Source organism: Spermophilus citellus, assembly GCF_964194105.1.
Source record: "Spermophilus citellus genome assembly, chromosome: 5".
Taxonomy (NCBI): Eukaryota; Metazoa; Chordata; class Mammalia; order Rodentia; family Sciuridae; genus Spermophilus; species Spermophilus citellus.
The window spans coordinates 115,763,492-115,790,055 of NC_138186.1; the positions used below are offsets into that span (position 1 = coordinate 115,763,492).

At 46.1% G+C, this 26,564-nt stretch overlaps 1 protein-coding gene across 1 annotated transcript; it reads left to right on the top strand.

Annotated features, from left to right (window-relative positions):
* Positions 1-2,511: 2,511 nt before the first annotated feature.
* On the top strand, positions 2,512-21,221 carry NR2E1 (nuclear receptor subfamily 2 group E member 1; the record flags this gene model as incomplete). The annotated part of the gene is made up of 9 exons (XM_081296549.1): positions 2,512-2,536; positions 7,122-7,267; positions 10,607-10,694; positions 12,259-12,494; positions 13,805-13,951; positions 16,356-16,452; positions 16,840-16,989; positions 17,241-17,346; positions 21,059-21,221. The coding sequence occupies 9 exons, from the start codon at positions 2,512-2,514 to the stop codon at positions 21,219-21,221; spliced, it is 1,158 nt and encodes a 385-aa protein (XP_081152675.1).
* Between the last annotated feature and the right edge of the window lie 5,343 nt (positions 21,222-26,564).

Here is a 26,564-nt window from a genome sequence, read left to right on the forward strand (position 1 = left end):
AAGTTCTTTGTCCTTAACCAAGCGCCCCCTTCCGCCTCCGCATCCTGATCGTGGTAGTGGTGGCGGCGGCAGCAGCAGCAAGTGGATTTCTGGCGGGAACCAGAACCTGAGGATCCAAAACAGAGCCTGGCATCTTAATTGTTTCTCAAACCCTTACCGGAAATCCTTTTGCTCCCTGGGCGCGGAGTTCGAGCTTGCCTAGTCGCACACAGGGCTCGATGCGCACGCGTCTGCCCAACTTGACCGTAAAAAAAGAAAAAAATGTTGATTTCTCGGCTTGCTACCTAAAAAATCTCTTAGGCTCTGGCTTTGTCCCGCAATGCCCTAATCTCGTCCCAATTCTAAAGACCGAGGATGACTTAGGAAATAGTCATCCACCTCTTGTTCTTTCCGGGTCGCCCGGGCCCCCGCGCCCTGCTGGCTGCATTGTGAAGAGGACGCGGGATCCGGTGTGCGTGGTGTGCGCCGCCTGGGGCTTCAGGCCACAGCGAGATAGCTGTGGAAAGTTGAGGTCACGTGTTGAGGCCGCCAACCCGAATTAACAGCCTGCGCCCCCTGGGACGCTGGTGGGGGGTCGATCTGCTTCATTCTCCGTGGGCTCGGGGAACTCAAGCACTCACTTCCATGCACAAATTCTATTTGGAGATTCAAGTTGACACCGAGTCCGGAGAAAGTGGAGGCCGGGGACTGGGGGCGGGAGGTAGGAATTACTTAGCGCTGGCCACCTCTCCTTCACCCCAGAACACCGCGCAAAGGGCCGGAGGCATGACCCCTGACCCCTGGCCAGGCCCACGCCCTGAGGAGAGGCTAGCAAGCTCTTGTTCAACAAGTTCAAGCTGCCCAAAGAGCTTAAAGAGAATTAATCTCTTAGTGATCGGAGATCACCGCTCTCTTGGCGTGCGCTCTCCCAGCGCTGTGCAAGGACCAGGACGCCAGGGCTCAGAAATCGCGGGAAGGCTAGTGGGATGGGGCGGGAGTGGGGGACCTCTCCAGGATCTCTGAGCCTGGAGAGAGGGAGCCAGCGACGCCCGCTGGGGACAAGCTGCGGGAGGGAAAGCTCTGCTTTCCAGCCTCTCCAGTGTGCATAACGGAGTCACCGGAGCTTCGTTCAGTTCCGGATGGGCCGGTTTTGCTTGGGAGAAACTGGCATTGCCCTCCCCACACATCAAGTGCCCAAACCCACCACGCGGAAGGTCGAAGGAACGCGGTGCCTCCGCAACAACCCATCCCAGGCCCCATGACCGCACACAGCATCCTCAGCTCTGACTTTTCATAGAGAGTTGCAAAATGAATATATTACTCACCTCGGGCCAGATCCAAGTTTTACCCAACAGAAGAGGCACGGGACCAAGAATGAACCAACTCATGTGGCTATGTCCAGCGTGCACAATCACACACAAACACAGCCACCCCATTTCTTCCACGAATTTATCTGTCTGGCACTCTGGAGAGAGGGGGGAAAGCGTTTTGAGAAAGTCCCATCACCCCTCCCCTTCTCCCTTACCATGAAATATAATAATTCATTTTTATTACAAGAGCAGCACCGTCCTCACCATCACGCACGCACAGAGCCTCACTCCCATATTCACACTCTAACTCGTCAGCTCCGAGAGCGCCTGCATTTTCTTTGGGAGCCGCTTGGAGGTTCATTAATATCATTAGCATTTAACCCCCTCCCTCTTCCCATCTCCTCCCCGCACATGGCTGACGTCAGACCCCGCCAGGAGTTGGGGGAAAAGCTAAGTGGGCCAGGGACGCCCTATTCCCCTCCCCGCGGCTGCCTGTCAGAGCGCTTCTGGAGATATTTCAGAGGACCCAGCCCGCAGCGACAGGCACAAAGTCACGGGGTAATGAACTTCGGGGACCCTTTGCCGCTGCGTGCGCGGCTCTCCCCGGAAACCCGGACCTGGCCGTTTCTTCCCTCGGAAGATTTCCCAGCAATCTAGTTTTCCCACTCGGCTCTCGGGTTCCGGCAGCACGGAGCCCATCTGCCTCTGAGCCTGCGGTTGTGTTTTTCCATCTTTCTTTAGAAGACCAGCGGTCTGTAGAGATCTGCCCACACTCTGCATGCCTATGTAGAGGGAGAGGTTGAAGACTGAGTGACAGGAATGGGGAAAGAGAGGGATTTTACCCTTTTTGTTCCATAGGCAGACCATTTTCGTGTCTCCATCTGTCTTTCAATACCCTTCTCGTACTGTCCTCCCTTCTTCAGCCTTCCTGTCCATCTCTCCATCTGTCTGTCCATGTGTATGTCCATCTTAAGCAGCAATCCCAGCAGCCGCAGTTTTGCAAGAGGCGGGAAGAAACTTAAGGATGCTTAAATTTCCACTGTGGAACGAATTCTGAGCACCGGGAGAGCAGCGCCGCGCGCGACCGATACCCACCTGTCGGGCCCCGAAGCTTTGCAGGCTGGAGGGCGGCTGGCGAGCTGCGGCGCCCGGCAGCGAGGCGGGCGCTGCCGGCCGGGACTCCGGCAGTGCCCACCAACCGCTCCGCCCCGGGACCGCCAGCATGAGCAAGCCGGCAGGATCAACAAGTGGGTACCTCTCCCCGCCGCGGTGGGGCCCAGGCGCGCAGCCTGGGGCGGGCTGGCGGGAGGCCGGGGAGATCCTGTTCGGTGCGCTGCGGCTCCTGAGCCCCAGAGAGGGACGTCAGCGGGCGAGTGCCCTTTGGCCCAGGTCCTCGTAGACCGTGAGTCGGATGGTTTCGTGGAGAGTGGAGAGCAATTTCGTTGCTTCTGGATTGCTAGATTCCCCTTCTCTCTGGTATGGTGGGAAGGTTGCGACCCACTCAGCCCACCAGTCCAGCGAGTTGTTTCCATTTAGCCACCAGGTGCTGGGGATGGGAGGGGTGCGACGGGGGCGGGAACTGGGCCGCAGCTCCAGGCGGCAGCACAATAACACATTCGCTCAAAACTCGGAGCTCCAGCGCGCAAAAGCAACTCTCTGCAAAGCGGATTTTGAATGGAATGCTTTGCACCCCTTTTCTAGCTATTTCAAATAATCCTGCAAAACTGGGAAGCAGAAACAATTTAAAAGTCACATTTTCTTTAATCCTAAATCCGCGTAGGTCATAACTGGGGAATTTAAAGTATGGCGAAACACTCTAGCAAAGAGAGAACCAAATCCCTAATCCCAAGGACTTTTCGAGCCGAAGCTCAGCAGAGGCCTGCTCCCTCCGCGCGCTCTCTCCTTCCTCAAACTTCCTTAGCCGCTGCCACTCTCACCCACTGCCAACCCGCAGCTGACCTGTACCCACCCCACTGCGGGACTGAAGGGCTACTTGAGAGCGTGAGGACATTTGTGTGTGCAGTCCCAGCGGAACCCGAGAATGTGCAGGCCTGCGCCGGCGTTGGGAAAGCGCGGCCGCGGGGCTCGGATCTCCCCCCCGGGCTTTTCAGTTCCCGCCTTCTCTGGGTCGGCGGCTGCGGGTTCCAGTGTACAGGACTGTGGCTGCCACAGCCCTCACATCCCGGAGTTCTCCCGCCGCCGGTGTGGTTTTCGCCTATAACATTTTTGACGCTCAGTGCGTCCTTCCCGCCCCCTCCCCCCCTCACTCGCCCTCATTGTCCAGAGTCTGAAAGTTGGAAGAGTCCAAGATACTTGTGAGGACTGATAATGAAGTTCCACTTAGGAGGGATGCAATTCCCGCCCCTGCCTTCCACCCCCGCAAGAAGTAGGTGGTGTTTTTATTTTGTTCACTTGTTTTGATTAGGGTAATGCCGTTAAAAAAAAATAGAGCAAAGTGAGCGTGAACAAAAAGAGAAAAGGAGGAATATTTCGGGCTAGAGCAGAGAGAAAGAGAAGGGATCTTAGCCGCGCTGGGAACACACAGCCGACCCTTGCGCAGGACTGGCGGGTCCCTCGGGCCTACCCTTGCTGTCGCTGTTAGAATCTCCGGGAGGTGAGGCGGGCTCCCTTTTTGTTGCCCCAGTTCCCGGAGTGCCTGCCCTTCACTGGAGGCGCAGAAGGAGGCCTTTCCTGGGGCATTCTAAGTCTATTTCAAAAAACGAAGCTCTCGGGCCTGGGCAGGCCTCCTGGCTCCTTCGCCCTGGGACAGGCCCTCAGTTCCCGCCCTGGAAGTAAGAAACCTCGAGCTCTTTTGCCCTCTTGGGGTGCAGAGATAACTGGGGGCTTGAAAGGTGAGGGCTCAGTGGCCAGGAAGTGGGCAAGCCCTCTCTGTGGACTGGACTACAGGCGGACCCTCAGGATTTGGGGGTGGGAGAAGGCAGAGTGGGCACATTAGGGAAACTTGAGAGCTTCCCAACTTGCCAAGCCTGCATTCCACCTTGGAAGCCTTAAGCCCGGCTCAAGTTGGACGCCGCTGCTGAGGTTGCTTAGGCCAGCAGGACAGCAGCCCCGGCCCCCAGCGCTGCTGCGCCCAGGCGCTCTTCAGACCTGTGGCTGCAGCCTGCCCGAAACCTGCGGCCCTCCAGCCGGGGGCGGCGAGGGGGTCGGCGCGCAGCAGGCCGGGTCAGGACCGGGCTGGACTGCGGAGGTCTTCATCTCCCGCCTCGCTCGGCTTCGCGCAGTTGGAGGGCAGAGCGATGTCACCCGGAGCCCCGCCTGGGTGGTAACAAGACCCTGGCCAGTCACCCCTGCAGCCCAGACTAACTTCTTTCAACAGCCTCTGATGGTAATTACAGTAATCGAAGCTGCCATATATCTTTAGGCAATTATGACACACAAAAAGCCCCGAGGGGACCCCCTGGCGAGGGAAGTTAAGAACGGTTTTCCAGCCTGAGGAAACTCCGGCTCGCCTCAGGTCGGAGCTCGCTCGGCTTGCTAAATGAGAGGAGCTTTGCAACAGGGTCAACCAGTGTGTCTCGTGACCCCAAGTCACCCTAACGTGGCTGGGTGGCGGAATCTGAGGCACAGACCCGCTATGCCCAGGAATTTTCGCGTCCCTCCTTCCTGGGCCCCGCCCCAGCCCATTTTCCTGTCTCTAATCTGCCCCAGGAGCCTCGGCACCGAGGTCTGCCCCCAAGGCAAGTCCGGCCTGCAGCGGTGGCGGCCCATGTAGCCACCAACCGGGAGTCCGGGCCCAGGGAGCCAGAGAAGGGTCACCAATCCCTTCACCCCCATCGGATTCTCCAGGGAAGTGTGTCCTTGGCCTCCGCTCTGGATGGGAAGCGGGGAAGACCCCGTCACTGCTCCTCCCACACACTCATCTTGGCATCATCAAGAGTGCCAAGGGGAAGAGGAGGACAGCTGGGGCGACTTTATTGCTGGGCCCCAACACGGACTCCAGCGCGTCCAGAGCGCGTGTGATATGCAGAGGAGGATGGTGGCAAAAGACGGAAACCAAATTTTCAGCTTCCCGAGTGAGAGCGATGCAGCAGAGCTGGCCCAGCTCCTGGGCGGCCGTGAATTCCTCCGGGCTCAGTGACAGACTCCCTGAGGGGGTGGAGGACAAGACCCGCTGTGGCCTCCGTGGGCTCTCTCCGGCCCCTCCCTCCCCTAGCACAACCTCCTCTCCCGCCCTGCGGGAGAGGGGGCGCCTAGGCGGTGGCCGCAGCGCCGAGCGCCTCCCCCCACCGTCCTTTGTCGCGGTCCGAATTCCCATGCTACTCTTTTTGACGGGTCACTGGTGGCTCTATAGGCAGGTGCTGCGGCGGGGTTGTAATTACCCGGGCTGAGCCTGGTCGTTACCAACCTCCGCTCACAGCCCGGTCCCCCTCTCTCCCCCCTCCACCTGAGGCTGAGGCCCCGGCCCCGGGTGCAAGCCAGACCCGACGCCTTGGAGTCCAAGCGAGTTTCCACCTGGGATGCCTCCCGGTCCCTCCCCACGCCGCGTCCTCACCTTCCTAGTTCCCCTCGCTGAGTGGTCTCTGGCCTCTCCCGACCCCAATCTAAGTGCTCTGGGAGCAGCTGTCGAGTTTCCCAGAGGCCGGAGGTCTCCCGGGCCCAGACGGGAGGCCTTTCGACGGGTAGCTATGGGAAAATCAAGTGTTAATAAGTTAATTGTTATTAAGTAATATTTTATTAAAGTGTTAACACTTTTAAAAATACTCCCTTTGTTTTACGGAAGGAAGGATTTCTAAATCCCAATAAACGGATTCAGGCACTTGTTGGACTCTTGAACCTTAGAGGAAAACAATTCCCCCCTCTCTGAATTTTTGCATATTACCCTCTCCCTAACTCCCCCAGGGGCCGCGACCACCCCAGGTTCAGGGGGGATTCCAAGTAAAGTTCTCTGGAGCAGGAGTTCAGTGGGGGTGGGGAAACAGCCTAGAGAAATTAGAACCTTAAAAAAAAAAATCAGCCTCTGCCAGCGGCAGAACGACCCGGAGGAAGACTCACTTAGGACTAAATAAGAGGAGGCCGGTCTTTTAGGGTAAAAGAACTTGGGGAGTAGAAGAGATGGCTGTCCCACGCTATCGTGGGACAACTTAATGTCGCTCTCCTCTCTCTTCCTAGACCCGTTCTACTTTGCGCTGAAATTTTTATCCTAAAAAAATAATAATAATTTCTCAAAAGCGCTCCACCAAGCATTTTCTTAATAGGTAAAAAGAGAAAGTTGGGCAATTACCACTACCCTTATTATCATTAATAATCTGAGTATTAGCATCACAATAATAATCCTAATAATAACAACCGCCCGGCAGAGCTCAGAGAAAACTCGATTGCCTTCCAGCTGCCATCCCTGGTTCCAGCCGTGTTTGTTTTTCTTCTTTTCCCTTTTACATTTCAAGTTTGTCTCCTCGCGCGCTCACTAACAACTTTCTCTGTTAAATGCAAGAGCTGAGGAGGGAGGCGGCCAAACTTTCCGCGGAGCAGAAAGGCAGCGGCGGGCAGTGCTGCCGCCCGGGCCTGCTGTAATCTTTTATTCCAAAATGGGTCTCGGCGATTAGGGGAGACCCAAATACATGTAGCGGTGCATGAATAATGCTCATTGTAGGAAACTGACACTTGCTCAAGGAAAAAAAGTTTGGCTATAAAATCACTTCATTATTTGCTTTTACCGCAGCTTCGATGCTAATCCCTTCAGAGGTCAGATTGCTTAGCATCTCTCTCTCCCTCTCCCCTTTCCTCCCTCTTCTCCGCCCTCCTCTCCCTCTTGCCTCTTACCGCTCCCCCCCCACCCCCGCCCCACACACCCTGTCTTCCCTGCCATTTCAGGCCGCATTTTAGATATCCCCTGCAAAGTGTGTGGTGACCGCAGCTCGGGGAAACACTACGGGGTCTACGCTTGCGACGGCTGCTCGGGGTTTTTCAAGAGGAGTATCCGAAGGAATAGGACATATGTCTGCAAATCTGGAAACCAGGTACCTTAGCCAGGGCTGCACTGCCCGGCTCCCCTCTGATATCTCCCCTTCCTTTGTGCCAAGGCCTCCTCTGCGTTTCCATGCTGCAGAGGAGAGGCCCGGCCCTGGCCTCTCCCTTCCTCTCCCCTCCTTCCTGCCCCAGCTCTGGGAGGCCCTTTGGCTCTGGAAAGGCCGGATAAGGTAAGGGAAGACAGATTCAAGAGGAAGTCTGAAATCTCATAGCCTTCCTACACTTTTTTTTTTTTTTTTTTTTTTAATCCCCTGACAGATTTTGACACTGGGTAAGGCCCTTGCCTAGTGGCTACAAGCCTGCCCAGGAGACCTAAGGAACTTTAGAATCTAAACTACAAGAATCAAGCAGGAGAAAGGGCTACCTTAAATTGCCTGCCCACCTGACCCCCATTTCTAGCAGCACCCAGGTTCAGTCTACTGACCACTGGCTGGGATGGCAGAAGTAAAGGCACATGGGCATATGAGTCAAGGTCACCACTACTAAGTCTTAGCTACTTGGAAGACAAAGGCAGTGCTCTGAGATGGGCCATCCCTTTTCAGCTAGGGAGAAGCAGAGCTGTTCTGAAAGTGGATAATGGGGCTTCAGCACCCATGTTCCTTTAGCAGGGCCTTGTCAGAAAAGGACAGGGTGAGGAAGAAGACTCAAAGAGGGTGTAACTGGGCTCCCTCCCAAATTCCCATATCTCCTTCCACCCTTTCTGCTTAGAAGATGTGCCTAATTGTGTTTTAGTCTCCAAGAGACAGGGCATTCAGGGTATGAACTGAGTATGAGCCAAAGCTTTCAGACATCGTGAGCTAAAACCCCTGATTGACTCAGTTTACAGCTCAGTTATAAGCTTATTTCAACCTGGGAGATCAAACCTTCTGTTAGTACACTTTGCTCTCTCTTTAGCCAGACATACAGACCCTCAGTACAGAGTCTCTGCCTTCATTCCCGGGAAGATCCCTGAGAGGGCATTAGTAAGGAGGCATCCTTTGGTATCCAAAATGACACAAGGCTTTCACTAATTAATGTATATGATACACATGAGCACATGCATACCCCATCTGATGCTAGTGAATTATTCTGACTTCTTTTTCTGCAGGCATGTCTGCTCATATCAATTTCTGATAGCTTTGAATTGGCAGCAAATACATGAACATATTTGCATTCGGATGTCATTTTCAACTCTTCAGCCCTGTTACCTGTTTAATTGAATACTGAGATCTGTATCTGTTTCTAGCTTCACCTTATGGACACATCACCTTATAAACAGACATAAGACTGTATCCCAGTAGCTCCACAGGGCTGGGATTACTCTGTGTTTTCAGATTTGAACAGGCTTCTACTTTGATAATCTTTTACTTTTGTGCAACATGCAGAATTGGGAAGCCTCAGATGTTATGCTTGATATTTTAAAAGGAGGTGGCCATCCACACATACTGATTTCAATCCAAGTACTTATATAGGAGGGATAATAGACTCATCAGGCCTGGTGTTCCTTTTCTTGCGAAGAGAATAAAGAGGCTGAGCTGAGGCGCTCATTCCTTCTTCTCTCAGCCTTCAGATATCTATATACATTTTATCTGATGTGAAGACACACTTAAGTACTAATAAAGGTTTCTAATTTGCATTTGCATATTTATCAGAATACTGGGAAGATATCATTTGGGGACAAACCTTTGATTATATTTAATAAGTTCTTTAAATCTCTTTACATTGAGTTATTATACTGGCCCAAAATGCCCTGAAGAACACTCTTAGAAACTATTTTTTTTCTTTCCTCTCTTTTATTTTAAGACTAGGTAAATAAAATTTCAATTTGTCATTAATAGCAATGAAGACATTTAGACATTTTTATGAACTGTCTCCATCTTTACTTTAAACAAATAGACATATTATTTTATTTAGCTTTGTTTTTGGTGCTGGAGATTGAACCCAGGGTTTCATGCATGCTAAGGATGCACTCTACCACTGAGCTAGACCCCTGGCCCAAAGCAACATATTTTTAATTGGAGGAGTATAATCATATAAAACTAAACATTCAAGTGTGTTATTTTCCCTAAGGGATATTTCAGGAGCAAATGTACTTGCTCCTATTTCAGAGTATATGAAGCAAAATATAAAGACATATATTTTATTTTCTTCTGTCCCACAACAAATGCAGTGATGGCAACTTATATAAATATAGGAAAGCACCAAATTTCTTTGATATTTTCTGTGAATAAAATAACTATGCACAGCCTGTGGATGTAGCTCAGTGGTAAAGTGTTTGCCTAGCATACTCAAAGTCCTGGATTTGATCCTCAGCACCACCAAAAGTAATATTAAATAAAAAATTAAAAGTACATATTCCTCTTTATGTATCTCAGTAATTACATCTAACACTAAATAAATTCTGAAAGAAACCTAACCTGTAAATTTCCTCTTTTTATGGTCAACACTTTTCCCCCAGAAAATTGCACTAGGTAAAACACTTATTGTCTTACTTGTGTGGGATAAATATTTCTAAAGTGGCAACTACCCATTTGTCAGTTTTTATGCTAATACTATCTGTCCCTGTTATCTTTTTGTCAGACAGTCCAAGTACTTATACAGGAGGGTGTATTTATACAGTAGACATTTCTAGATGTTCCCCAGACCTTGGGCTCTTCCCTTCATCCCCTCATCTTTTGTAGGAAGGCCTTGCCATCCTAAGCACTCTGGCTTTTCTCTCACTCCCTGGGAATGCCTGTGTTTCCATTAATCTGAACTGAGGCTAGCTTTTAAGACTTGAGAGCTGTCTCAACAAGCTGGTTATAAGAATGGCCTCAAGTACAAAAGCAAAAGTGAGATAACAGAACAGAGAAGAATGAACGGGAAAGATTTATCTGTCAGATAAATGGGCTCACCCAGAAAGTGGCAAAAGAGGTAAACTGGAGACCTGAAAGCAGAAAGAATAGTTAGCAGGGAGGAGGATGTAGGGTGGATCTTGACCCGCAAGACTGCTCCATACCAAGCTCAGGGCCAAGTCGCTGTCTTGGGTCCTGAAAAGTCTCTTCCTTACAAACCACTCTGCTACTGGTGAAACTGCCCTTCGAGGGCTTCTTTCAGCCCTGCGGGATCTGGCAAACCAGGCTTTCTGACCCTTCACCCTTCTTGTCGATCCAAAGAATCAGGGGCTAACCCACTTGCAGTGGGCCCGGGAGCCCTAGCTCGATACCTGGCCCAAGTCTCTTTTTGAGAGCCTGTGGTTGCTGCCCCGGGGTCTGCGGTCTGGCGAGGTCCCTATGCCTTTCCTCTCGCCCTGGCACTAGAGGGGGCTTCTAGTCCCCCGGGGGGCGTTGACCTCCTGCGCTCTGTTCCAGGGAGGCTGCCCGGTAGACAAGACACACAGGAACCAGTGCAGGGCGTGTCGGCTGAAGAAGTGTTTGGAAGTCAACATGAACAAAGATGGTAATCAGTACATCCCTTTATTCTTCTAATGTTGATTGAGTAGTAAGTAAATTATATGTTCAGATAATACATGGCACTCCTATGCATGCAAATCATCTCCTGAACACAACACTTCTTTCCAGATGCTGGGAATTGGCCTGGGGCTTTCAGGGCTTTCAGTTGTATCTGCTTCATCTTTTCACGAGTCACCCACACACCCCACTAAATTCCCCAGGACAAGGCCCATGCCCAAATCCGAAACTTGGCCCCCCAAAGCATCCTCAGAATGTCAGCGTTGGGGGGAACTCACCGCAGCTCCAGACACAGTGTTTCCCCGCCTGAGTCCTAGTCTTTTCGCCTTTTTTTTTTTTTTTTGCCATCCCCAAGACTGTTTTCCTCCCCCCAGAATCTCAGTCTACATAATCTCCTTGGGGGGAGATTGTGGCTGAGATGGTGGCGGGTTGGAGAACAAATTGAGGCACGAAAACCGGAAATTCAAGCTCCTTTTTGCAAATTCACAGATGCCAAAATCAGAAGGTCCATTAGGCGGGTCAAGGCTTTTTCAGAGCCTTTTCTCGGTTCTACAGGAAAGCGAGAAAAGGGGTTGGAGAGGCAGGGTGACGCCTTGGGTGCCTCCGACACCCAGTTCCCCTTGGGCTTCAGGATGCTTCTTGGGTATACAGCGCAGTCCAAGCTGAGTCCCCCATCGTGGCCTGGCGAGGGCCCTCCAGCCCCGGGCGTGAACCGGGGGTACTGGGCGGGACGGCGGAATACTGTCTAGGGACAGGGTGTCAGTGGGCCTCCGGGTGGAGGAGGCCTGGGCGGGTGGCAGCCGCCTGAGGCACAGCGCCCATCCCGGAAAGCTCCTTCCTCCGCTGCTCAGGAGGCAGGAGGGAGCGTCCAACCTGTTGAACTTCTGTATTGACAAGTTGTCAAGCTCGGCGGGCGGAAGATTGCCCTGAATTAATTTGTTTGTTTAAACTGTTGGTGGTAATTGTCACATCTCTCCTGCCTTCCTCCAGCGCACTCGGAGAGGAGCTCTCCCATGTCCCATCCCCCAGCGTCCCCGGGGCTTGGGTCCTTTACTCTTGGAGCCTTGGAGGCCAAAGCTATTCCTGTGGTGGTGGGTCTGGAGGTCGGGGGAGTTGTTTTGGGGAGGAGCTGGAAATATCTGTCCAGAGACTTTGTGCCTAGATGTGAGTGACACTCCCTCTCCCCGTCGTGGGGGTTGGGGGCGGGGGCTAGGGCACTTCGCTACTCCAGCCCAAGAGTCTGTGGTTAACTTGCTAGCCCCTGGGTGAGAATGAGCCCTGATCCCACCGAGAACACTTCTAGTTTTGCTTAAAGCCATAGTATTATGGTGGCCCTTGGGATACAGGCTCCTCTTCTTGGCCTCAGCTTCCTAATCCATACAGTGTAGGAGTTAAACGCTAACACAGCGCCTTATGCGCTCACATTCCCTCTCCCTCCCTCTCTGCGCCTCTCGGGTGACTTCCCAGCCCTAATGTGACATTGGGATGACAGAGCGGCCAAGTGGGCGGCATCTCTGATCCTGAAGGTGTTGTCCGCCTGTTCATCTCTGTAGCTGTGCAGCACGAGAGGGGTCCTCGGACATCCACCATTCGCAAACAGGTGGCCCTCTACTTTCGTGGACACAAGGAGGAGAACGGGGCAGCCACGCACTTCCCGTCCGCTGCTCTGCCAGCTCCCGCCTTCTTCACCGCGGTCACACAGCTGGAGCCGCACAGCCTGGAGCTGGCCGCAGTGTCCGCCACTCCAGAGCGTCAGACCCTCGTGAGCCTGGCTCAGCCCACTCCCAAGGTCAGTGGTCTTGCTGGGCCCTAAGAGACTGGAACCTAGCAGAGGGTGAAGTAAGGCTCACTAGTTCTTCCAAATTGTGATGAGTTTAGTCAAAGGACTTCCTGGTTGCTCACCTTTAGGCTTCTCACTCTCTCCTCTGAGCCAAAGATTCTCAAACTTTAGTGTAGAGTCGCTCTACGTATGTAGTGTAGAGTGGCTACAAATGTGGACTACCAGGACCATAACCCAGAAATTCCCTTTCAGCAAGTTTGGGGTGGAGGCCAAAAACTTTCAACTTTTGGAAACCCCAGCAGTGATTGGTGGTGGAGTGGAGCTTGTCCAACCCCAGGGTTGGACACCCCTTAGGTGTTCCCAAAGGCCAGAAGAACAGATTTTTGTTTTAGAAAAAAGCAGTTGGCTCATCTGGAGTAAGGGCTCCCGAGTTGTCAATCTCTGGGATCTATTATCTTGGGCAAAGTGGTGGGTCTCCAAAGTGGTGGTGCAAGAGAGAAATGTGTAGATGGCACTGTTACTGCTCCCCTTACTGCCTTAAGAGACCCAAGGATTTACATCAAGATTGAGCCCCTACTTGCAGGGCCACAGCCTGAACCACCTGGGAAGGCGCCACCTAGGGACTATTTTCCAGGCCTCCAGGGGATACCTCACCAAGGTTCCCATTCCAGAGGGAGAAGGGCCCAGGATTTTCCCTAGAGGAGGGCCAGCTGCAGCCCCACACTGTAGGGAAGCCAAACACCTGGGCACATACACATGCACAATATTTAATATTGCTTTCTTACCCTTGATGTGTATAATAAGCTTGGAAAAGTAGTGTTATGAATATGTTGTCAGTTATGAATGGGAATGCTCTGTGAATGATTAAGATGTCTAATTGAAATATTTCCATAATATACTAATCCTTTCTAAAAATACTCATATGCATATTTGTGTTTGGGATGCCTATTAATTTATACTTTTTTCATATCTATTTTTATTTACACAAATGCAAGCCGCTCTTGTTTAAACTGGGAGACAGGCCTGGCACTTGGCTCAGCCCAAGGAAAATTTCCTGTAGGGGATAGAAAAGCCAGACACCCCTCTGGAAGGGAAAAGCCCCCAAAGAGTGGAAATGGGCCTTCCTCAACAGGCATTATTTCCAAAACTCTGTAGATATAGATGTGTGGTTTTTACCCACCTATGGCAACTGTACATTTAAGGGGAACCTATAGATTTCTTTCCATCCCCTCCCCTGCTTTAATTAGAAAATCAAAAGTGTAGCACTTCTTCCAAAGCTATTGTTTTCTCACGTCCAGGTGTCTCTCTTTCCCTCCTAGTACCCCCACGAAGTGAATGGTACCCCAATGTATCTCTATGAAGTAGCCACAGAGTCAGTGTGTGAATCAGCTGCCAGGCTTCTTTTTATGAGCATCAAGTGGGCTAAGAGTGTGCCAGCTTTTTCCACGCTGTCTTTGCAAGACCAGGTATGATCAACAGGACACAGAAGTCTTGTGAGAAAGGGGGTTGGGGGACTGGGGTTGTGGCTCAGCAGTAGAGTGCTCATCTAGCAAGGCACTGGGTTCGATCCTCAGTACCACATAAAATAAATAAAATAAAGGCATTATGTCCAAGTACAACTAAAAAATATTAAAAAAAAGAAAGAGGGTTGGGAAGGAAGCAATAGTACTTAACCATATCAAAAGGTACAATACCTCAGTACCTGGATAAATCACCAAGGTAGGCATGCATTTTTAGGCATAATGAAGAAACCATTTATTTTTACCATCATCTTTCTAAAAATTCAAGTTATCTGCCTATGGAATTGTTAGTAAGAAATGCAATTATGTTATTTCAGAAAAGTTGGATCTGATCTATGAAAAACACATATAAGAACATTATCGCTTTTTTAGTTTAATGGAAACATCAAATTTAATCTAAAATTTTAAAATGTGAATGCTTTTTAAAACCATTGGGAAAAAATAGTGTTTTCTTGGGAACATTGGAACTGTGAGAAATAGAAGGTGGTAAGAGTATTCACCCATGAGATTTTTGGAATTAGTCTCATCATATCACATTCTCAGCTTTATATTTTCCATTAAGATTTTAAATATTTTAACTATTGATTCATCTGCATGTGAGATTAAAGAGCACATTGCACATCTCCTGTAGGCTAGCATCTTTTGTGATTCTTTAAGTGTTTTTAGGCATTTTGTAAACAAATAGGCATTTTGCATAATTCTGTGGTTACAATGACATTCAGAGGCAGGAAAATTATGTGCAGCTAAAAATTGCATTGTGCCAAAACCCAGAAATTTTGTTAGGAATATCAATAATGGCCCCTGCCAGCATTTTTCTAACTTTAAGGGAAAGAAAAGAAATTGAGGCATTTACAGCCGTTGACTATTACCTATGCATTCACAGAAATTAATGACAAATTTCCCAGAAAGCTAATATATAGTTTTTTTTTTTTTTATTCTTTCCCTCTCCATGCTGGAGATGAACCCAGGGCATCTTACAGGCTATTGCTCTACCACTAAGCTATGCCCCCAGTTCTAGTAAGTAGTTCTAAAAGGCAAAGATTTAACTCTTCATTTTATACCCAATTAAAGCATAATAGTGAGCTTTATTATGAAATATGTTTCCTTTAGAAAGACTGGGCAGAGCTGGAGATGTAGCTCAGTGGCCCTGAGTTCCATCCCCAGCATCCCAAAAACAAAACAAAAGAAAGACTGGGCAATGTGTTAAAAATATTTTATCTTTTAGCATGAAATATATCCATAATTACATATGGTTTACCTTGCACTTTACAATTATTATTTTCTGTACTTAATATGATAAAACTTAAAAATAACACATTTGAAAATTCAAACTTTCCATTTGTTTGTGATTTTGGTAGCAAGCCTTCATGATTCTTAGCTCCTAAAAGGAAATTCTTTCATATTAATAATTCAGAATTGGCTGAGTTTTGAGAGATTTCTTTCAAAACTAGAGATTTTTTTCAAGCCTGTTAGATCCTATGTTTGACCAAGTTTACTGGTTGGCTCTACGCATTTGCTCTGTTCATGTGTATGTGTGTGTTTGTATGTGTGCAAATTGGCTATATTTTTTTTTCTCAAAACAAGTATTTGTAGACTCTTTATTCCAAACAGAATTTACTTACTGTCTGCCACTTAGCCCTAAGCAAACTGCAGTGAAGTGGAATCTAGTATATTAATTTGGGAAAGGAGGCAGATTTTCATTTTAAATATTCAGTAGCGCATTTTATTAGAATGAAAATGACAAGCACCTTGATGCTGTCCACTTATGAGTCTAGGAAAAATCAGGCAGTGAGATGAGGTAAACTCAGCAAAACCCGATTAACATAATTATACCCTGATTTTCCACATGCCTCTTGGGAATTAGTGATCTATCTCTTTTTCTCTCTCCCTCTCCCCCCTCTCACCAACCCAACCCCCTCAACCTTCCAGGAAGATGGGGACCCACACTTGTCAGCTTAGTCAGGAATCCTCTCCCTCATAATAACAGCCTTCTGTACGGGGGAGTCCACCTGCCATGCACTGGTGATATTTCTTAGATCCTGGGTCTCTGGAGAAGTTTCTAGGTGGTCAGGAATGGGTGGATATAAGGACAAAAGGGGTGAATCCTCTTCTGAGAGAAGCAAACTTTGAGGAATTGGAACGGCTGACTCTCAAATGCATGTGCACATCTATAGGCACCTTTTCAAAAAGGAAAATATGGGAAATAAGGGAAAGCTAGATTATTTGAAAAAAAATTACCAAAGACAGGCATTTAAAACACTTTTTAAAATAATGGAAATTTACATACTGAAATTGTTTATAAATTTATAAATTACACACTATATTATATTATACATCTATTGTATGACAGCTGATGCTTTTGGAAGATGCTTGGAGAGAACTGTTTGTTCTAGGAATAGCACAATGGGCCATTCCGGTTGATGCTAACACTCTACTGGCTGTATCTGGTAAGAATTGCACAATTTAATGACTTTGTTGTAGAAATTACCATAAAAATACATTACTGAAAAAAGAACAACATGTAAAGAATAACAAATTCCTGCTGAACAATAGAGTATACCTGTCATTTATAAATCTATATTTAAATGCAAATAATGTTGTTTTGTTGTATTCATGACTGCTTGCATTGTTATTTAAATGCAAATTACTGTGTTTGTTATCATCCAAGAGAAGATTTTATATTAACTTTCATACAATATAGCCAGTTTACATGGAATCAGATATCTTAGAGTGACAATTGAATAGATATTGATATGCAAGATTTTGTCAAAAATCAATATTAAATCATGAAAATGCCTTCATATTAGAATATTTATCCCGTATTTTTATTCTAGGCATGAATGGTGACAACACAGATTCCCAGAAGCTGAACAAGATCATATCTGAAATACAGGCTTTACAAGAGGTGGTGGCTCGGTTTAGACAGCTCCGATTAGACGCTACTGAATTTGCCTGTCTGAAATGCATTGTCACTTTCAAAGCTGGTAAGTAGACCCAGATCCCTGTCTCTTCTTCTCCAGTTTTGCCGCCTCATTAATTCAGCCACCTCAAAGTCTAGACTGACCTTCACAAAAAGAGGTGATGTTTTCAAGAGAATTGATCTACTTACGCTGGCCCCATCTTCAATGGCTGTGGTGACCCGCATGCTCTCCTGATGGGGACCCATTTCCAGAGCAGTGCATTCCCACAGTATTTCCTGTGTTGCCTATCACAGTTTCCTGGTCTTCATTTCTAGTTCCTACACACAGTGGTTCTGAACTGAGAAGTTTCCGGAATGCTGCCGCCATTGCAGCTCTTCAAGATGAGGCTCAGCTAACTCTCAACAGCTACATCCATACCAGGTGACTCTTGTTTGCCTTGAACATGTACTTAAGAAAATTGCTTCCATTGTGAATGTGCAAGCAGTCAGGAATAAGCCAATCTAAACATTGTGTCTAATTATCCTGTTGCCTACCAGTTAATTTAGTTAGAATTTATGTCCTCACCCATCTCTCAGAGTGGGTGAGAAGAGCAAATCAAATTAGGTGATCAAAGTGAAAGCATTGTGAGAAACATTACAACTGTCCTGGATGAACAAGTTGACCAACCAAGATAGTTAAACACGTTTGCATGAATGGATATGGGAAGGATCAAAAGCCAAGTCTAAAGTTTTATGGTTGGTTTATTAAATAATGGTTACATCATTCTTGATTAAAGGTAGATGTCTTTCCTTAGATGCCACTCCCAGTAGAAGGACCAGAGAATTTTCTAGAGAAGCCATCTTTACCCCTAACATAACTGCTATTTGGCTTCAGTGATGCGTATCTGTCATTTGGGCCACTAGCAACCACAGGTTACTTCTGGCCAACTAGGGCCCTCTGGTAGAGGCTGCCCTAGCTATTTGTAGAAACTCTTCAACAGCACTCAGCAAGCCCACCAAGAGGTGTAGACTTTCTGATTCCATTTTCAGATGCAAAATGGATGCAAGAGCAATTGGAGCCTCTCTAGCTTCCTAAGACAGGACTGTGGTGGATCTGAGATAGAATAGAATTGGCTATTCTTGTTTATTCTCTAAACTGATCTTGAAAGGGACCTGGGAAGGCCTGCCTCCATCATCTCAACATCAGCCGTAGATACTGTGGTGGGAATAACTACATGAAATGGGTAGAGGCCATCGGTGCCTGCCTCACATGAGCAGTCAGAGAAATCCCAAGTCAGCTCTATCAGTTCGGAGTGACACCATTTCTGCTAGGATCTCCTTTTTAGTATCATAAATCCTCTTTTGAAAGCTGAATGAATAAAAGTTTACCTGCACATGGAATATCATTGAAACTATGTTGAAAGATAGTGCATGTGTATATGTTTTTCCAAAGTAAAGTGCCGTAGTTTGAAATTTAAAATCCATATTGAATTTCAGAACATATCTATAGTAACAATGTTTGTTCAAAATGACAAAAATGAAAAAAGCAAAACAAAGACAAATGGACTAGTACATAATTTGCACACTTTTCTCTGATTAAAGTCTAACCTTTGACATTTAGAGCTGATAGGATATTAAGAGCACCAAACTAAGAATGGGATGCTCAGCCTTTGGTTCAGTCTAGCCTTTGCTGAGTACTTGCCATGCACAAGGGTCCAGGTGGGCATTGTGGGATGCCAGAAAGACAAAAGACATGCCCCTTTCCATTATGTGCAGTGGGCAGAGATGTCACTCCAGTTCACACCAGAGAGGAGAGAAAAGTAAAATGGGAAGTTGGAGAGATCAGTTGGAAGGGGGTGAGGAAAATCTGGAAAAGCTGACTAATGAGTTGGTCCTTGAATGGTGGAAGGATTTCAGCAGGGAAGAGGGGGTGCAGCAAGCCAGTCGGTGAGCTGGTGGCAGTGTTGTGGGAGGTGCCAGAGAAGTGTGCCAGGGGGAGGGCTGGGAGCCTGGCACACCAGAAGCTGTCCATAGAGTGGTCCAGGAGAATTCCACAAGAATTCCATTCTTTCTATATAAGAGAAACAACTAGTCCACTACATCTTTTCCACTCCTCAAGGAAATGATCTGTAGGAGGACTACTTCTGCTTCAGCATGATGTTCTTATTTCATGATAACAGCTACAGCTATAGCTTAATATCTAGGGTCATACATGTGACATAAATGATGATGTTGTATTCCTTAGCTCTTTCAAATCAGTTAGTCTTCTTTCCTCCAGCACTTTCCTGTCTAGGAAAATAAAATCTGAAATTGAAATGAAAAGTTAATGTGCAAATTGAGCTAATTGTTACAGCTCTGTAAATCATTTCTCTATCTAGGACATCAGGAAAAGGCTAGAAAATGGCATTTCACAAAACTATGTTATAACTGAAGTTCAAATACAGAACTCTGTGGTAGACACAAAACGTTCAAAATGGGAAAAGAAACTTCTTATTATTTGTGCTAATGGATGAAGTCAGAACTATAAATGTTCTAAAAAATAGTTTTGAGCAGTTAGATTTTGTCTTTCTCACACATTGTTACTGTTTCTGGGTGGTACATTACTCCACATGTAATAGACAATTAATTCTTGTTGACTGACGCCAACCAGCCTTTTCCCAAATAGAGAATAAAGGAAGTGGGTGAGTAAATAAGTGGAAAACTATTCATAGAAAGTCAATAATTAATTGTCTATGGATTCACAAAAAAATGCATGCTTTCTGAGCATCATTATTTCCCACAATGGTTTCTTACCATGGGCAATGGTTGGCATATGGGGTGGATGCTGCAGACAAGGTGCAGCTTGTCTAACTAGCCTCTGCCTCAGACCCTCTGCATGAAGAAGGACTGTTGACGAGAGAAAGTGGCCAAAGTGACAGAAAGACACGAGACATGGGAGAATATATTCAGCATGGCAGATATATTCAGCAAGGAGAAAAAAATGGTGTATTTTATGTTTTCTTTTGTTTTAATGTAGATAAACTTCATTATTTTCCTATCACATTTTTAAATGTGGTCTGGTGGCCCCTGTCCATGGTGGTCATGCATGAAGCTGGGTAGTGTAAGAGCCAAATGAGGTCCTCAGAGACCCATAATGAATTATATGCCTCGTATCCAGTTGAAGAGAGAGACTCTTATTTATTAAGAGACAAGAATGAAAGTTGCTCCCCTGGACTCTATCTTCAGGGTGGAAATACCAGGCAATTAAACACAGCTACCAAATTCCTTTAAAAGAATTTTGATATTTCTGTTTCCAGCACCTTGTGGATTGGGTTGAACTTGGCTTAGCCACACAGCATGCCCTGCAGCTTGTTTTTTTTAGGTGATTTGTTTCAGTGGAGGAACCCCTCCTTGTGGAGCGAACTGATATCTGATTTTAAGCTATTGGTTAAAGAGGTATAGGGGCTGCAGTGAGGAGGTGGCTTACAGGCATCTAAAGACAGCAGGAAATTGAACTTGCACATCTGAGTACAGATGTATGTTGGACATCAAGAGAGGAAATTGTTAAGCAATTTCTCACATATTTAATTATATGCCAATTTCATTGACATGAAAGTTGGGTGGCACTGCCACCCAACAGAACTTAGTCTTTAATTTGCAGTGTAATAAGGATGGAATTATTCCTGAGAGTGACTAAGTATAATGCCTGAATAATAATTTGGAGAATTGCTTAGAAAAAGGAACCATTTAATTTGAGGGAAGTAGCCTTGTGAAGGAGACTTGAGGACTAGAAAACGAAAGTTCTATTACTGTCTTTGTCATCAGCGCCATAGTCATTTTCTACAGTGGCAACGTTAAGTTTGTTATTTGGCTTAAAGTTAGTATTATGTTTCTTAAGACTCTTCTTTCTCTGAACAAAACGTAACCCCTTTGCTAATGCAGAGAGAGTCACCGTGTGATTTGTGCCGTGTCGTTAATCTTCTCTGTGTCTCAAGTAGTCCACCTGCAAGACAGGAACAGTAGTACCTGTCCAGGGCTCTCCTGCAGGGGCAGGATGTTATTTAAGAGGCCCACATCAGGGAGTTATACTGGAAATGGTGTGTGTTCAGGTTCAAGATGTTAATTCCCATTTGAAAGGGGCTCTGACATTGCTCTCACGGCTTCTCATATTCCAGATACCCCACGCAGCCTTGCCGCTTTGGAAAACTCCTGTTGCTTTTGCCAGCTTTACGTTCTATCAGCCCATCAACCATAGAAGAAGTGTTTTTCAAAAAAACCATCGGCAACGTGCCAATTACAAGACTGCTTTCAGATATGTACAAATCCAGTGATATCTAAGCTCTCAAAGTACCCACTTTTCAGGATGGGACAGTATCAGATGAACTTCTACCCGTGGAGAACAAGCCTCAACTAACAAACCCTTCAGGAAGCAGAAACCTGGGAATGTGTAGCCTTCAGGAAAAAAATGCCAACTGACACACAACAGTTCCAGTAGCTAAGACCTGCTGCCTCCACCAGGGCAGGGCAGCCAGGAAGGAAAGGGGGTGCAAGAGGACTGCGTGGCAGGAAGTCACAGCTGCTGTGCCCTGGGAGGGGAAAACTGGGGGCTGCCACAGGCCGAGCTGTTCTGCCTCCGACCTGGAAGATCTGGCCAAGCTTCAAAAGCTGAAAGACAAGTCGTACTTTCCTTTCCTTATTAGCACATAGAGTTGGGTGACCCAGTATAGTTCTGTGTATAACATCGTACTGCAGCCTTTGGAACTATGTTATGTTGGAGAATTTATTTTAAAAAGAATGGTTAGGTTTGAAATCGAGAGTATTATCAAAAGTTTCCCTTCTATTGTAATACATCATTAAGTGGCCTTCAGAACCGAGTTAATATGTGAAAATTAGCTTATGCTGTGTGATTTGCTTTTCCTCAATCTCCTTTTCCCCCTTTCTCTTCTTTCTCTTCTTCTCCACCCCCCTTTTCCTTTTCCTTCTCTTTTAATACCATAGGCCAGGCAACCTTGTCAAAGGAATTGGTGGACAAAAATGAGATTCTCACCAGGATTTCAGGTTGGATAACATCTCAAAAATAGAAGAGCTTTACTAAAAAGAACACAAGTCGAGGGAAGATGAGTAAAAACAGCAAAACCAAATAAAGTGAGATGAGTGATTGAGTGAGGCAGATTGCTGTCCCTTTAAGGTCGTGCTGAAACCAAAGGCAATGGGGTCCACACTCGTGGTTCAGCAAGTCACAGCAGACGGTAAACAAAAGCGGACACAATGCCAGAAGGAACTTCAAGGAGATGAGCACCAAGCGGTTTCCCGATTGATCCATTGCTAACAGCCTGAGACTCTTCAATGCCTTTCAGAAAACTCTGGTTTCTAGTAAAGCCTTGAATGCACACACACACACACACACACACACACACACACACATGCACGCACGCACACACGCACACACACACACACACACACATGCACCACATCATCCTATGCTATAAGCTGCTCCTTTGGTATGAATCTATACTCACGGAAATGTAGAAACAAACATTTTTAAATAGCTGCTGTACTTTTCACATTTTGATTTATTAGGTACTAGCACTGAGAAGAAAATTTCAGCACTTGGACTATCATAGGAGGAGTAAAACTTTTCTTGTACAAAGTGAATTAACTGATTTGTGAAGTTAAAAGGTTGTACTCATTGTATTTACAAAGAATAAAAATATATTGAATTTAAACAAACTCTGCCTGATTTCTTTACCACCCTCCCTGGTGGGTTCTCACCCCCCAGATATGAGGTGGCAGCAGCTACAGCTGGTGTTAAAACCAAGGCTCATAGCACTGCAGCACAGAGCCGAAGGAACAGAACCACAAAGGCAATTTCCTTTTTACAGTGAATCCCATTTGTAAAATGATGAATAAAGAAATAAAACATAAGATTCCGTTCTCTACAGCTCTCAAACGTAATTGCATCTGTTAGAAAAATTGCTGTGTGAGGAAGAAAGAGGCCGATTAACGGTCTTCATTCCCTCCTCTGTTTCTAACTCTCTTGCCAACATTTCAGTCCTGACCAGGAACTTGATATCATTGAATGATCAAAAAGATAAAGCTTGAAGATCTCCACTGTTAAGTAAGATGTGGAAGGAGCCAGAGACAGTCATCCAGATGTTCCCAGCAAATCTCAGGACACTGGTCCCACTGCCAGAGGCCAGTGGTGGAAATCCAGGTGCCCAAGGTCATGGCACTCTAGGCTCCTGAATGGCAGCCCCAGCAAGGGTTGCTTATCCCTCTGCCTTTGGACAGAATGACCTTGTAGACCTGTATGTGTGAAAGCTCCATCAGTCATACACTTTTCTACTGATTTCACAGAGAAAAGCAAGGTTGGGCTGAGGAGGTAGCTCAGTGGTAGAGCACTTGCCTAGGGTGCATGAGGCCCTGGGTTTGATCCCAAGTCTCTCTCACACACACTCGCCAAAAACAGAAAATCAGAGAGGTACTCAAATATGTATATATAAGAATGTCCCTTGCAACTCTGTTTATATTTAACAGCTAAATGTCAATCAACAGACAATAGATACAGTAGATAGACAGTGTAGCTAAAGGGCATGACTAGAGCCCACGCTTCACCAGGAGTCTTTTTTTTTTTTTTTTTTTTGGTACCAGGGGTTGAACTCAGGGGCACTTTACCACTGACCCACATCTCCAGCACACACACACATCCCATTTTTTAAATATTTTATTCAGAGACAGGGTCTTGCTAAGTTGCTGAGGCTGGCTTTGAACTCGTGAGCCTCCCAAACCACTGGGATTATAGGTTTGCACCACTGCACCCAGCTTCCTCATGGGTCATGAGGGGAGGGGAGAAATGAACTGCAAAGGATGCATACAGCTTGGCATCATTTATGTTAGGTTTTACAATCCACAGAATAATACTAGATAATGTTTATGGATATATGAGTGTAGAGCCAACATTTAAAATGAGCATTAATATTTAAGATAAATGATAACTCATGATAGTGGTTACCACTGGGTATTGGTGGGATTTATGAGGGATACCAAGAGGATTATAAAATGTTTCTGTAATGGTTTATTTTATAAGGGAAAAAGTCTGACACACCTATGAGATCAAAGATAAGATTTGGTAAATTGGGTGATGGGTCTGAGGCTGTCCATTTATATATTAGCCCAGTTTAGTTTTAATATTTCTGGCTAACAAACAACACCAAAAGTTTGTAACCACAAAATTAATTCCTTGCTCACAAGATTGCCTGTTGCCCTTGCTCTGCAGGGCTTGACTCCAGGGCTTCCTCATTCAAGATTGGCAGCTTCTCTGGGGCTGGAGATGTGGCTCAAGCGGTAGCGCGCTCGCCTGGCATGCATGGCTCAGCACCACATACAAACAAAGATGTTGTGTCTGGCGAAAACTAAAAAATAAATATTAAAAAAATTATCTCTCCCTCTCTCTCACTCTCTCTCTCTCAAAAAAAAAATGTTCCTCTTTGCTAAAATCTGACTCGTCTTTAAATTCTTAAAAAAAAAAAAAAAGATTGGCAGCTTCTCTAGAGCAGCTTCTTATGACAGCAGCTGAAATGCAAAAGGCAAGACCAACCATGCAAATGCATTTAAAGATGCTACTTGCCTAGATTTGCTCACTTTTCACTGGCCAAATCCAGACATAAGACCAAATTCAACCTCAAGAGGGCAGGGGAGCGTTCTCTTCCCATGGAGGTGGGACAAGGGGAGGAGATTCACTGAACCATAATAAAATCTAGTACAGTCATAATCTACTTCAAGTAGTTTCGGTAAAATTAAAAGGGAATAGGATTCCTATGACAAGCCATAGGATACTGATTCCCTCTGGAATGTCTTTGTCTGGAGGCATCTCTGCCATTACAAACAAGAACTGAATCTGACTCTCAACTTTTGAAAAGGCCCAGAAATCAGGAGCTATTTCTTCTAGATTTGGGAGATTTCTACTGGACGTAGCCTCAAGATGACTTCCTTGGGTCCTTTTTTTTTTTTTTTTTTTTTTTTTTTTTTTTTTAAAGAGAGAGTGAGAGAGGAGAGAGAGAGAGAGAATTTTTAATATTTATTTTTAGTTCTCGGCGGACACAACATCTTTGTTGGTATGTGGTGCTGAGGATGGAACCCGGGCCGCACGCATGCCAGGCGAGCGCGCTACCGCTTGAGCCACATCCCCAGCCCCCCTTGGGTCCTTTAAGACCCCACTTACTCTCATAGTTTTAAGATGGACATCCTCTAGTGGTGGGCATAGTGTGAGAGTGGTCTGCAGTGGTCTCTGAATATACAGGTTCAAAATAGACGATTTAAATGTTTGTACGAGAGAATGAGCCTGTACTGTAGTCAAAAACTGCAGAACTTCCCCTTTGGCAGATGGGTTTTCTGAATCTGGGAGGGTCCTTTTTCAAGGGTTATTTCTATATCATGACCATTGGGTAGAAACCTTACTTACATTTGCATTTGAATGACTTTTACTTGTCCTTTGATGCCAGGGAAGAGCGAGAACAGGAGATATGTTCAGCAACTGAATGGAGACTGTCAAATTATTTTACTTACAGTTTGAAGTTTTTAATCAAATCGAGAAGTCCAAGAACTGACCCCATTGGCCAGAGACCTGTATATGGCTGCCTTCCTTAATCATTTTTATAAAAATGGAAACACCCTACTTTTCTATAAACTTTGTGTTTGTGCACATGCATGCAGGTATGTGTGCACGTGTGTGACTCTCTTCCAGTGGGTACACAAGGCTCTATCTCATTCAATTTATCTGCCTAACATTCCATTTTACAATACACTCTAGTTTATCCAAGTAAGTCTTTGTTGATGGACTTGAGTTACTTGCAGTTTTTCATTATAACAAATGAAACTGCAAATAACCAGGCTTCTATGTACACTTTTGAAGACTTGTAGGAGAATTGCTGTAGGATAAATTCTTAGAAGTGGTGTTTCTGGGTCAAAGATTATATGCATTTTTAATTTTGATAGCTACAGCCAAATGGCTCTCCAAAAGGGTTGTATCAATTTGCACTCCTGCCAAGAGGGTATGAGAGGGCCCATTTCATTGCTCAGAATTTAAAAGTGCTTAATCAGACACAGGCTTGATGAACACTTCAGAAGCTATTAGAAAAATACAGAGAATGCATATGTTTCTATTATGAAAATGCCTCTTTTACAATGCTTATTGGACTGGCTAAGTAGGTCTCACCCTGTACCCATGGTCAGAGCTTGGTTTCCCCATATTTCCAGCCCAGGCCTCTTCTTCATTAAATTTTGGGAGTATCTATGTCACAATGAAGTCAATACAAAGTAGGTGAGTGAAAATGTAGAAATAGCTTGTCTGATGCTTTCTGTAACTAAGATGCTGATCTAAGAAGCCCAGTTACATGGGGATTAAGTGTAGCTCAGCGGTAAAGCATGTGTTTAGCATATATGAGGCCTTGGATTTAATTCCTAGCTTAGGTGGAAACTAAAGAACATTAACTCTCTATAACTAAATAACTCTAAATAACTTTTACCACAAATGCCAAAATGGCTTATTTTCCATGTAGTCTGTATTTTTAATGTTGTGAGATTTTTGGAACTCATTTGGAACATGAAGTAGCCTTTTTCTCTGAATACTGCTGACCTTCACAGACACTGTTCAAGCAGGTCATCAACACTTTCAGCTGCACA